Source organism: Varroa destructor, unplaced genomic scaffold (genome assembly GCF_002443255.2).
Source record: "Varroa destructor unplaced genomic scaffold, Vdes_3.0 BEIS01000001.1, whole genome shotgun sequence".
NCBI classification, from domain to species: Eukaryota; Metazoa; Arthropoda; class Arachnida; order Mesostigmata; family Varroidae; genus Varroa; species Varroa destructor.
The window spans coordinates 44,757,577-44,771,830 of record NW_019211454.1 but is presented as its reverse complement, the minus strand read 5'-3'; the positions used below and the strand labels follow the sequence as shown (position 1 = coordinate 44,771,830).

At 40.7% G+C, this 14,254-nt stretch overlaps 1 protein-coding gene across 4 annotated transcripts in view; it reads left to right on the top strand.

The window, feature by feature from the left end:
- Nucleotides 1–14,254, top strand: part of LOC111251380 (putative polypeptide N-acetylgalactosaminyltransferase 9) — a 50,563-nt gene that overhangs the window by 24,701 nt on the left and 11,608 nt on the right. For 2 of the 4 annotated variants that reach the window (XM_086975181.1, XM_022807939.2), the window contains exons 2-5: nucleotides 4,386–4,631; nucleotides 6,419–6,670; nucleotides 10,307–10,576; nucleotides 10,853–11,006. In XM_086975181.1, coding sequence (XP_086831307.1) covers nucleotides 4,470–4,631; nucleotides 6,419–6,670; nucleotides 10,307–10,576; nucleotides 10,853–11,006 — 838 coding nt within the window. In that variant the 5' untranslated portion in view covers nucleotides 4,386–4,469. The remainder of the gene's footprint in view (nucleotides 1–4,385; nucleotides 4,632–6,418; nucleotides 6,671–10,306; nucleotides 10,577–10,852; nucleotides 11,007–14,254) is intronic. The other 2 variants (XM_086975221.1, XM_086975130.1) reach the window with 2 other exon arrangements.

The window sequence follows — 14,254 nt, the reverse complement described above, 5'->3', positions numbered from 1 at the left end:
TATATATCTATTAGATGAGCGGACGGAAACAAACAGCATGCGTACGCGGACAGACATGAACATCTATAAATACTGGGTGACTGATTTGGCACAGGCAGACCTATTGGGTCGTAGAGGTTGAGACGAACCAGCCTTGGGATGCTTTTGTCAGGTTTAGACAAAGGAAAAATGAAGTTACATAAATCTTACGAAATACATCAACCTAGCCCAGCGAGACATTGTTCAATGTATTTGTGATGCTAATCGGGTTAAGTAGACCTGGCTTCTTTTTTTTTAGCAAATGTTTTATCCTATTTTAATGTATAGTGAAGTTTACATCTCACTACATTTATTGGGAATTTTTTTACAAACATGTACATTGTACCTCCAGTTTTGCCAAGCATACGCATTCCAGTGCTTATATATCGAGAGACGATATGCAGGGCGGAATAAAAGTCTAAGGGTCTTTGTTTTAATTTAGGTCATGTTTTACTCGTCTGCTATATACAGATATTAAATAACGATTCCCAAAACAAGTTATTTTTGAAGCTATTAAGAAACTTTTGCCCCTTTCTATATATAAAATGCATTTTCAACTTAAGCTCAACATTTCAAAAGGAATGGCTGCGTTCAGTAAGGACTACCACAAATCAGTTAAAAATCTTTGTCTGCATTGACTCAATTAATAGATATTTTTTCAATAAAAATGTAATTTATTTTCCTTTAAGATGTGCTTCCCATTCAACCTTACTAACGTGAGCGGTCTAGTGGACGGGGCCGCAGCGCAATCCCGTCGTTATTCCTCAATCACGTTAATATCTCCTGAACATCGAAGTAATCACAGTGAAGTGAACAGCAGTAATCTCTGCACACGGATGTGCTGCTACTCCTGATGTAGCTGCCACTTTTGCGGGGGTCACCATACTGCCGCTAGCAGTATTTCTGCGTTTCTAGTGACAATATGAATGCAGCCGGGGGTTTTGGTGGGGATTCAGGGTGTGCGAGCGCCGCCACCGTGTGGCCATTTTGCGTCGACATATTGATGAAGACCGATGATGCGCCTGAATAAAATTTAGTACAAAAAATGCAATGTCTGTTTGCTAGGGCCGTCGACCCGTAAATGGCGAAACGGTTTTTCATATCTGGGCAGGCGGGCTGAGGGAAAAATTTAGTGATGGCACGTCATTGCAGCATATTCATCAGATGGACATATACAGCCACTTATAAGACATTATGGCAGCACCTGACGAGTGTTTTTGTGTACTGCCTACTATTAATGACACCGTAAGCCGTAAACACGTTGCTTCTCAGTGATCAGCGCGTGTACAGTACATAGCTCGGGTGACGAGAGAAGGTCGCTCGTGGGGTTGGGAGGTTTACGGCTGGTGAAAATTTCGCAACAGCTGATAACAAGCGAAAAGGATGAGGCTGATAATCAGCACTCAAACGAATTTCGCAATGCAATCTATAATTAATATTGTATTTGTGTTTTCTGAAAAGCACTTCATCCGGCCGATTTAGCTGTATACTCAAAAGTTTCCGGCATATTACAAATCATGGGGTGTGATGAAGCCTGAGAGCAAATTTTTCGGTGACAGCTGGAAGCGGGCAGTTATGTTTGCGTTTTTGGGTGCAAAGTTTGAAATATTGTTTTCTATTTTTCATTTAATAGTTGTACACCTGAGGCTCATATCGTTTAGTAATGTTGCATGGCGGTACCTGCCAGCTTCGAGGAAATTGTTTATGTACGATTCATCGTACCTATGCTGTTAGGCTTTGTACCCATGGCGTGTCAGGCTCGGTTTGAACATAGCGAATAGTATGATATAACAAACGACGTACTAAATACAGATGTGCCTAAGCTTTTTCGTAAAAAAATAGTCGTAACGTGCTATACTTACATAGCATAGTTTGTTTCGCATTTGTCAACCGCGAATCGTCCCATAAGAACATATCTCGTAACAACGTATATCGTCGTAGAAAACGTCGTAGAAAAAACAGAAGAGAACCGCAAAGCAAATAAGGGAAAGAAGCCTAGGGAGGACTGTCAGAAGCAGGACAAATTTTAATAGATATGGTTCGAGTGGATTACATGGATTAATCATTGCATTATTCGCTAAAACAAATACAATTTTTAATGCCTTGAGCGGTTGCCTGGAGCGTTAAGGGACTCGTCAAGAGGCTGACATAATGTCAGTGGAAATATGTAGCATAGCTACAGGGAATTTCGATAGCATACCTATTACTAGGCTGCAGATTGAAATAATTTCGAATTGTTAGCTTAGTATTCATGGAAAATTGAATCGCGACCTTATTTATTATTCTGAAAAAAAAATCAAAGGTACACCTATAAAATGTTTGCTTTGCTACGATCGATCGTTGATTCTGTAGGCATTTCCAGACATTCGACAATGCAGGAATTCCGTCCATTGCATATCCGTAAAACCTTAATACGTAACGAAGTTTAGACATGAACGAAATCGCCGATAAAAGTCATGCCCGCTATGTAAATATCGAGATTTTCTCTGATTTTCAGAGAAGAAAGACGCGGCTAAACCTCTTTACATTCATTGTCCAGTATAATAGCTGAAACCGTATAGCATCGATAACTTATTTATTATGTTTTCTAAAAGACAGCGATTTCTCTACCGAGACAGCTGCTAGTTCAGCTGCTGATTACCATATAACATACCTATTAGAGCATCGACGCAGGCACCTCTAAGTAAATCATGTTCAGGTTTTTAAGCTTTCTGTCCGTGTTCCTATTAACCTACACATATTGGTCGAACGGAGTCAGGTCGTGCTACAACCTCGCCATTAACTATGCGGTTTCAAGTGGGGTTCCGGCTCGTGTTAGGCCAAAGCAGACAACTATTGCCCCTCTGTTATTTCGCGTCGAACGGCTCGTAGCCCGAATGAGATTATCGTCAGCAGTACAGTTTGTTGGTATCAATCTAATCTTCGTTCATGTACTTTACATTCATAGAATGACTAAAAGGTACCATGCATAGCAGCCCTTTTGAATGATTTGTCATCGGTTTTGTTGGCGTACGACAAAGATCGTTACAAATCCTATTACCATTTCAATGTGGGCGTCTTTGTGCGCAACTTTTGCATATCTATTCGCTGTCAGCGATTGTCGAAGTTTGGAGCGCAGATAGTAAGCCTGAAGAACATTTCTTTTTTTTGATAACCTCAGTATACTATAAAACAACGCAGCGTATCCGACTAAGGTATACTTTACGTTTTCCTAGCCAGATGTGCGTCCTATTAAAAGCTGTTCCTAACGCGATCAAGGTCCTACTGTTTAAACATGTGCCGAAACGTGTGATAATTTGAAGTTGCCAGCAATACGATGAATACGGTAGCTAAAGGAAGCAGTTTCCTTATTGCGGTGTGTGACAATGGCCAAGCTATTTTGGCCATAAAAAGCGACCATTGCACGCAATAATGAGAAGTGGAAACTGACAGCCGTCTATTCTATACGAAAGCAAACTTTGTTTAATAAAACCAAGTTCAGAGGAATAATTGTCACTAGTAGTTTGGCATGTCGACGTGCAACGAGACGTGCAACTACGCGGTTGTTTCACGCCACAATCAAGATCTTCGAAACTGAAAAAATGCCATAAACTAAATAAAATTAACGGTGGACGCCATTAAGGTTTACGACAATTTTCGCGAAGATAGGCTAATTTGTTTCGCTGAACTTCCAGAGCAAAACCAAATATGCTCAAATTATACTTCAACTATTATCTATAGATACAAGATATGGCTTACTACTGTATATTTGTGTGTGTTTAGTGCTATCAGATAATATATATACACATGTATATGTATAGAAAATCCATAAGTGCTCATTGACGCTGCTATGTATGTATATTACATTCATTTTTGATTGAAACAAAACTTTATTCTAACAAAGCATGCGATTTCTACTAGAAGTAAATTGACGAACCCACCGGCTTCATAGTTACTCCATGTTATAAGATATCGTGAACATACGACGTAGCAGGATCGACCTAAGAACAGTCGAAGGCTTTTTTACATGCGTCTTGCGTTTAATTGCCTTTGAGCTCAGCTTGGTTCTTTTATTAAATTATTAATTAGAACAACACTTATAGAAACCGCTAGAAAGTACGCCAACACCTAGAGTAACGGTATAATTACAGGGTGTCCGATAGTCATTTCTGCAGCCGTAGAATAATTCGAAGCCGCTGTTCGCACAAGTTTACTAAATTCATGTTATTACATGACGCACTTACTTACACAGTACGAGAACACTTACTTTGTGTCACTTCAGAGCCAGAATCAGAATTGAACTTGAGTTCTGGATCTTTTCAATTCAACTTGAAAGGAAAGAAAACTAACCTTGCGACAACTGTGGATCTTGTCTTCTTTTCTGGCAGAGGCGACGCATAAAGCTGTGAATAGCAGCGCCTCTAAATTCTCGTCGTCCTTGGTGCGATTCCGTCGAAATTGATCAGTTCGTCATGATCTCCAATCGGCGTCGAACCCTCCTCCTCAAGGGGTTCGTACTTCTGTTTGGCTCGTGGACGGTGGCGTCGTTCGCCTTCGCTGTTCTCTCGTCCAAATCGCGTGCCACCGAAGTTCTCGAGGCATCAGCGCTACCTCAACTCTTTCTGCCCCATGTGGTAAGTTTGCACGAGGATTTCCCCGAAGTAGCCTGTTACTATTACTATAAACCATAGGTCCGCGGGGAACGGGTATTTGACTCTATACGTATGTTTTTCATCCGATTTAACTTACATCAAAGTCTCTACATTTTCTCGTCAGTGACTTATATAGACAACGTAGAAACAACTGTAGAAACAAAGCCAAAATATGTTATTGTAGGAACAAATTAAATTGGCTTACACGAGATCCATGTTGGCCTGAGTAGTGCAGAGGTGGGCGATGTTCTAAAGTGGTAGCCGTTATGAAGATTCAAACAAATACGCCAACATACGTACGAGTCTGCTTTGTGACTGTTTCGTTAGGAAAACCTTAATTTCTTGCGGTTTCCCTGTCTTTGTTAATGCTGGTTGCTTGTTTACAGTGTATCTAGTATTCTGGATAATTACTACGAGTACCCAGTGGCTGTTTTCTTCATTTTTCTGAAGAAGTGTCTCATAGCGCGAAGCGTAGCGAATGCTTTTCCGTCTGCTTTGATTCGATTGTTGCTCACATTTTTACGTTCCGCGAATAAAATATATAGCACACAATTACTATTACACGTAGTACTTATAAACGTTTACTGTATTCACTTATCCGCATGTACGTACACCGTATTACAATTTTCATACGATGCAATGATTCATCCATTGTAATATGTTATATACAGTGTCACAAAGCCGGTGCAAATACTCTGCATTAATCCCTGAGAAGCATTGACCTACCGTTCATTACAAAGCCTCGTTCAGAAATGGTTCGGATGATGGGATGGTCAGTAAATGCTGGTCAAGGAAAACCTGATGCCCTAAGGCAGATGTATGTAATATTGATAACAATGTAGAAACAGTGCACTTTTCATTGTTAGTCAGAGCACACATACATGAAGCTCTTCGCTATGCCAAAATATATATATTAGGCGGCCGTTACAATAACGTCCTTTTTATAGCAAACAACTTCAACTATTTACAGAATTAATATACATAATTTCTGCCCCAATAGAGATATGTGGTTTTTGCTTCATCTCTCTATATATATTTATCTTTTCTAAAGAAAAACACCTCAAAAGAAAATATGAATAATTTATATTGATTTAATTTCAGCTAAAATCGATGTAATACATCATTAACACACGAAGAACTAACGAAAACTCGGCTTATTTCGTTTTCTTTATACTAGAACTACGAGTGGACTAGAGTCGAATTTTTCTTACGTTAAGGTAATGTCGACTTCTGGTAACACGAAAGATTGCATCCTGCGGCACATGACACCTTAGAGGCAATTTTTGCCTCGTATATGTCGTAGGGAACCAATTATTGGGTTCGATTTTTCCACAAATTTCCACTCTGCTATCTGACAAAGCATGAATTTCTCAACACAACAGATAGTACATACAATACCTAATAAGATACTAGGCTCGATAGCGAACCTCTAAAGTGAGACAGATACGCGTTGGGAGTTAGTATGAGCTATAACGGTATTGAGATTACTATTATCACTTCGCCGTTGGTAGCCTAGGTTCGAACCCAGTCAGAGACAGGCCTCGTTTTGCGCTGACAACCACGCATCCGATGAAGTGCTTGACGGTGATACCGGACGTAAAACAAAAAACATAAAGGCTGGCATAGAAGGCATAACGTTTCAGTAGAATCGTAGAAAAAAACAAAAGAATAGTAAACGGTCAATCGGAGGACGAAATGTCATTTTTCATTTTCAAGTTCCTCTTAAAGGTTTTCTTAGTGAAGTCCATTAGAAGATTCTTGGTTCTCAGGAGGCAGATAAAGGACAGCCGTTCGTTGGCCATCGAAGGCTACGGCAGAAGTTGCCTTGGCACGAGGACGTATCGAATCAGAATAGCCGAAACGGTGACACTGACAACGAACTTGAGGCTTTAGAGGACCGAAGCAAATTGGATGATGCTAACCAGTCGCGAAAGAAGTCGCCATCACGCAACCCGAACGGACCCGGCGAAATGGGCCTGCCCGTGAAGTTAAAGGACCTCACAGCCGTCGAAAAAGCTAAGGTATGGGCGTCAGCAAGCATATCTCTCGTATACTACTTATTTTTACGACAGGGTTACGTCCACCAGCCAAAGCAAATATAGTATCTGATTTTTAGAATCAGCAAACATTAGGTCACCCAATATTGTTCGTGCCATTTAAGACCATGCCAGTATTAGCCGGAAAGCTATGCATTCTTGTGTTGAAATCATTTTAGCCTTAATCATGTGTACTTTGTCCTATGTACATCTGAAAATTGCGATACGACTTAGGAAAAGAAAAAACTCCAGTGTAAATTTAGGAAGCTTTAGAGCCCATTCGTGGCCTGCTTTGAACTGTCAGTCGGTACTTTTATATAAGAATTAATTTTTCAACTGGCGGTCGCTACAGGACATAGAGTAAGCTAAATTCAAATAAACATAATAATTGATGTAAATTAGCAAAGAATCATTTGCCAATTTAACAATCCAAAATATAGACTACTCGTAGAGAGCTAAATAGATGTGCAAATATTTTTAGGCAACATAAGACGGGGCATTTTTTTTTGGTATTCATAGTTTGGTAGTTTAAGTTCTGGAGCATTCTGTGAGCATCTACCATACCCACAGCGTCTTACGGAGTAAGTATGACTGGGTGTAAGTTAACCTCACTTGATTGACTTTTCAACGGTGCGCATTCGTTTCGCCAGTGCTCTAAATGGCGGTTTTATCGTTATGTCACTTTTAAATGGGGAGTGCAGTCTTTACATGCTAGAAAAGCTGTGAGGATATAAAGAACCTAAAACTTTTTTTCTAGTAACAGATCTGTCTTTCTAAACTTGTCGTGTTGTTTTTCTGTAATCGTAAGCCAACACTTCGTAAATAAAACCATCGAAATAAGCGCAGTGGTTCTGAAATTGTATATAATCAATACGATACGTCATAACTAACAGCCTCATAAAGCAGACGAATTTCTGTTCGCAGCCTTGTGTTGCCGCTATTGAACCTTCCGATCGCTTACCTAGTACGAGGCTTAGGTATTGTTGAAAGGAACGATTACATTTTGTAAAATAACCAGAAAATTTCGATAAAAAATGTGTTGTCATAGTAGTGTGGTGCCAATCGTTGCCATTACAATGGCCGCGACATTTATAGCAGTCTCACTGGCTTCGGCAAGACATATTGCCAGCAACGTAACAGGCTGGTTGACAAGCGCCATGTTTCGTGCGACGAGAACCCTTTCATGCGCGATAACCGGCAAGCCTGCCTTGATCGAACAAGCGAACAGTTCCTCTTCTTGTACAACGAAATTGCCACGATTAATGATTGCGCCATTGTCATAATACGACGGGCAGTAGGATTGCAAGTAGGCATAGCTAGGTAATTGTAGATTCTGGATCTTTGGCCAAATAAGCGTACAGTTGAAGGGCCTTTCACGAACGGGAGCACGCTGTTCGATACCACTGCTGCCAGCAGCGAAACTATCGCAAGTGCCCGACGCTTTTTCGACGCCGACTACGAGACGGTCAGATGGCCGGCCGTTGCAAAGCACAGCTGAGCTCAACCGATGAACCATTCACACAGACGCCGTAGACGGTATCTCGCCAACAACGATCACGTTTGTCCATAATGACATGTTCCTTTGTTCGATGAGGTGGAGAAATTTATGAGTAAAAAATCATCGTTGGCTGGGGCGACTTCGGAAAGGGAACGACGGGGGAGGAAAGGTTAGGAGGGGTGAGGCAGAAGAATTGTATAGTTTGAATACGCTGTTGGCGTCGCTTTTCTCTGACTCCTGCTGGCGCTACCGATACCGGTCGTCTAGCGGCAGCGACTTCGAGAGGCAGCGTGGACATCGGTGCAGGATCTTCCCGTTGTGGATAATTCGATATCAAATGTCATGAAAAGAGCCGGCGTTTTCTGCCACTTTTCTTCTTTCATCGCTGTTGTCGACTTGCGGGTTGGTGCTGTTGCTGTTTTTGTCGTCATGGTTTGGCGGGTTACTGTAACTATAAAATTAGCGCTATTTGCTTATGATGGTGGTAGGGAATCGCTGATGTAAGTGCTCTGTGCAGCATTTGTCGGTAGAACACCATGAGGAGATCGAGTATAGGCAAATGTGCATTGTGTTACACCGTCCTTGGACACATGGGTGTACATATTTGGTAGAGATGGTAACGATGACGACAATAAGCGATGACAGATGCTGTTCATTGCGACAGCATGTAATATTAACAAGGCCATTTTGTATGAATAGCAATGTATTATGAACGAACAACGGCGTTTTTCTTCCTTTCGCAAACTTCGAGTATTATAACGTTGGCATGCACAAGACGGTGCGTGCCTATATAGAAGAATAGTGAATAGCTATACAAATATACAATTATAATTTTCCTGGTAACTCTGTTTTCTATAGATGTGTACACGTAAATGCGTTCGTACGCCCTGACGCCATTCCAAACAGTGATAACGCTAGTGCCAAACGGAAGCTTGAAGTTAATGATTTTCATCATACCTAGCCAAACTATAACGTAATTTCTTTTGACCGGCTAGTCTCTATCGAAGTTTGTAATGATCCATATTTATTATTAGCCCATTTCTTGAATGAATATAATTTAGGCCTGTCATGCGCAATTTTTCGCGTATTTTCATTGTACTCCATATAGAAGTAATGGCAGTAACGCTTCGTTTTAACAATTCGTGTCTGATTTGGCGCGTGATTTGAAATCTCGTTGAACGTTACGACTTTCAAGGGAATACAAATCGTTCCAGACTCATTATGGAAATCGCGATAAGGCAGATCGCTTGACGTTACAGCGCGCCAATGGTACCGCCTGATGATGAAGCTTACTATTTAGAAACGACAGTATTAAACATTATTCCTATCATGGTATGAGATCTTCGATCGTCATACGCCAGCCTGAACGATTCGAAGTTTAGAATATTGTATCATACTACGTAATAAGTGGCAAACGGTAATTTTTTGATTTCAGAAATTGCTTGCTAGATATACGTAAAGTGAACACCACAAATAGCATGTCTTATTACAATAAAACCAATCTTAGGTTACCTACTGCGCCCTATCTAGTACCCCTAAAGGAGTGAAGGCCCTCATTATTTGAAGGGGCCAGTAAATCCGTTGTTTGCGCCGTTTCAGCAAACGCCAATTAGATTCTGGTCTAGATTCCAACTAGAACAATGAATTCCTATTGAAATTGTCCCTGCTTTGCCAGTGATCGTTTATTCCACCCTGTGACCTTTTACGAGCCTGTAGATCTATATTACCTTTGAACTCTACTCTATTTAATGGCCGACAGTTTATCTGTGATATTTATCACTTTCACAATAAGGCGTAAGTGGGTATATAAACGTTCTAATGCAACATGATTTTAAGATGAGTTTATAGTATTTTTCTTAGTTAAAGTTAACGCGCTTCGTATTTATTTCCTATGGAATGATTCCGCTTGATTACGGTTAAAAAATTACTTTAAGCAGCATCACTATCTTAATCATTAAACAAGTTATTGTCAGCAAAGCTTTTACTGCCTAGAAAATCACATTAAATAGCATTCCAATGAAGGTTACGTTGCTTAGAGCTTAGAATGTATATATACATCTGGCATTTTGTTTGCATAGTGCATAGCGCTAATTCTGCACACGATTCCTGCATTGTTTCAATAGGAGAAGCAAGGCTGGAAACAAAATGCGTTTAACTCATATGTGTCGGACCTAATTTCCGTGCATCGTTCCTTACCTGATATGCGGTACCCCGAATGCCGGCCAATGGCCTACCTCAAGGATCTGCCCGCTACTTCAGTAATTGTGTGCTTCCACAACGAGGCGTGGAGTGTCCTTTTGCGTACTGTGCACTCGATTCTGGACCGATCGCCGTCGCCTCTGATCAAGGAAATCATCCTAGTTGACGACTTTTCGGATATGGAACATATAAAGGTTCGCGCTTGTACTTTCATTGTGCAAGTGGAACTACGTGGAGGAAAGCGGAAAATTGATATTGTTGATTGCCTATAAATTTCAAAAAGACCTTGATTTTACTTTATAACCAAGATGACCTACGAAGCTATAAAATTTCATAAGTGCATGTAGGTATCAGCTAGGCTTCTATCCAAACATGATACTAATGAATTCTGGAAAAAATCAAATTCGATTCAATCTTTGAGTAGATCACACACTCAATAAGTTTGCTCTACGACATGCCTTAACTTACAGAAACCTTTGGAAGACTACATGGCCGATTACCCGAAAGTGCATATCGTGCGAGCAACAAAACGTGAAGGCCTAATTCGAGCACGGCTGCTCGGTGCACAGAAGGCCACAGCTCCAGTTTTAACGTTCCTCGATTCGCACGTTGAGTGTACCGAAGGTAAGCCTGTCATAGACTGGATTTGTCCGAATCGGCCGCTAAAGCAACGTTACGTGTGAGTAGATTCTTTCAGACCTTGTCGTGCAGTTACAGTTAGTTACCCAACGACAAATATCATAGGCTTCCGGCAATGTGCCCGTATGCGTGTGTGTATGCCATGTTGATAGAGTAGGCGTATGTTCCTATTATTCCCCGTTGTTCCCGTATTGAGAACCGTCGCGGCCTTTGCTAGCCGTTTGCGCACTGGACCATCATCATCACTTATTGCTATCCGTTAGCGTAAGCTGAAGGCAAAAGATAGTAGTCGCCTAGCCGGCGAAATATATTTAGCGAATGCCCGAAGCCCTGCACTACCTGGAGCCGATGTAAAAACTTCGTGACATCCAGCCTCTCGGTGTCGTAGGCGCTTAACATACGAAGCTTAGCTGGGATATTGGATTTGATCATCCTTTGTCCCTAATAGAAACTGCTCGTGTTGTCGCAGTGGGTCAGCCAGTGCAGTAATAGTACGTTATTATAGAAATTGAGAACCAGCCACTTTCCCAACTATGTTGAAACGTAGTAAATGGTCGGTTAGTATTCTATTATCTATCTAGCCAAGTTACGTTATGTTTGTAGGTTGTAATTTTAGTAATCGTGTCTGTCTGTAGTATAGGTTTTGTTAGCGACAACATATTATGGCAAAATTACAAGTGAATTCGGCGGATATCGAGGTTGTGACCTTTGAATTACGCCCTAGTGGGCAAAATGTGACCAATAAATACATTAATTTTCTACAGACCTGTGATTAAAAACCGGTCAAATTTACTCCACGAGAAATTAGTTGAAAAAGATAAAGAATTTTGTTTCAAAAAGTAATTCTCAGTGACCAAACTTTTTCTCGAAGGCAACAACTTTGCGGAGGTTTACTGAAGATTGGTGAAGACGTTAGACGAAAGTACAGTACATAAATGGCGCAAACGTTTCAGGCACGGAGATTGAAGTGCTGAAAACTAGCAAGGGGTTAACCAGGTGTCAATTTTTAAAAACAAGAATGCATGGGCACTGCCGAGTAGGCTTATTACGAAAGCAGAGCTCGGAATCTAAGGGCTTTATTAGTTACAACTCGCACCTAACTGATATGTAACGTGTTACAGAATTATAACCGAATTATTGAATAGCGTTTCCTCGCGTACTTACCTCAGGCCAGTTAAATGAGTGTGGTAATGCGTACAATTTTCGGAACTTGAGAAAAACTTTTCCGGAGCCTTTGGTCATCGATGTTGTTCTATTTCTACTGACTGCTGCAAAAAGACCAGGCTGACACGAAAGCATCGTTTTAGGGCAAAAGTGGTTTAATGACGAGAAAATTCGGACGCAAGGTGATGCCAGTACTTGCAATGGACAGAGGGGCATCTTCTGTTATGCAGCCCGCTATCTCAAATACCCCAAGGGACTCATAAACCGATAGCACAGCAATCGAAAACATGCAGTCTCGTTAGTTGATGAAAACGCCAGAGCTCGTCGCTATTTTTTGTTAACCTGCTCAATTAAGCAAAGGAATATACAATGTCGGCTTCAGCCCGTTTATTCTCCCGATAGAAATCCGCGTGACTACAGGGGCTTTCTATGCTCTAAAAAGGGTAACTAGTGGGTAGACATATTCCACCGTTAGATTACTACGAAAAGTCGTAAATAAATAGCATATGGGGCTCTAATAATAGTTATATGGCCGAGCAGGGGCTGCCAGAGCGCGGGAAAAGATGTACCTCTAGCGAATATTATCGTAAAACATTCTAGCCTAACTTGCCTTAAAAACTATTGGTATTATTAATTTGCAAGACTTTCGTTCGACATCGTCTACGGCTAAGTCTCGAGACCTGTCTTTTTTTTTGCTCATTTTAGCACAGGAAACAGCCTTTAAATCTCAGATGTAGCGGTACGTTTTAAGGGATAGGACTGACAAGGTTGCCTGAATCGGAACTCGCAATCAGATGTCAAATAGCTGAGTAAGTCTTAGGATTATATCATAAGTACACAAAAGTTGTCTGCAACATGTGCGCTTTACGGACGACCGTCGCAAATGATACTCATTCATGAGGAGTGAGCACGCAACGTCTGTCAGTTGTTCACTACGTAAATTGAGCCTAACGGAGTCCACTGTATAGAAATGCGTTCCCATTATCCCGAATCCAGTAAATGATTAACATTTAGTATTGTAAATATATCTTCCTACACACACAATCTTTAGCCACTCTAGCCACGTTTCGATTGGTGTAATAAAATAGGGGCTGGTTTACAGCTTTCCAAAGTAATGGAATGCTCGTTGTTCGACAGTGGCGACGCAAAGGGTCTCTTTATTGTTCGAGAAGCAGAGTACTTACGTCATTGAAACACATATAGTTAGACTTTCTTAGAGAATCTTAGAATTCTTAAACAATGTTTACAATTAATCCTACAAAAAAAAAAATACAACTTTCACACACACTTGGCGCTAGAATAACTGTGAAAAATAAAAAATATCCCTAATTCATACTAAAAAAGTTATTCGAATTTAACTAGTTCAAAAGTTATTCAATTTTAAATCCCGCCTAATTCACTGGTAACAGCGCATTAATTCATTGTATGTTTTTCTAGCTAGACAACTTCCAAGTCACAATTTAAATTATGGAGTATCGTTCGAGCGTTTTTGTCCGTCTTGAGATTGAGCGCCTTGAAGATTCACTACTATTTATGTTTTTCTCACAAATGCTGTACAGACGCACAGAAAACTTCTGCCGTTTATAATTGGAAAAAATCCCCAAAGACGGTCCTGTCGTTTTCTTTCTCAAAATGTCTAGTTACGGTAAAAGTAGATAAAGTTCATAAAAGGGAGGGTTCAACAAGATTTCTACCTAGCAGCGGTAGCCATCATATCGCCAAGAAACTAAATATCTCCAAGCGTTATCTAATAGTTTGAGAAGGTTGGTTACAAAGAGCTCGGTGCTTAAATACCACGCGAATAGAGTTACCTCAATCTTATTTCTATCTGTGAACCTCTATGGAAGTGCGAAATCGAGGCAATGCGGTCGATTACGAAAGACAAAAAATTGATTAATATGCTCCACGATCTCGAACGTACGCTAAGAAAAATGATGCTATATGCTGCCGCCTGGCAACATGATTGACTCAGACCTCCACTATTAGCAATTGGCATAGTTACAACAGGCAGCTGAAAACGTTCGATCGGTACTAGTGAACAGAAAAGGTGTCGTCCTCTGCCGTAACAG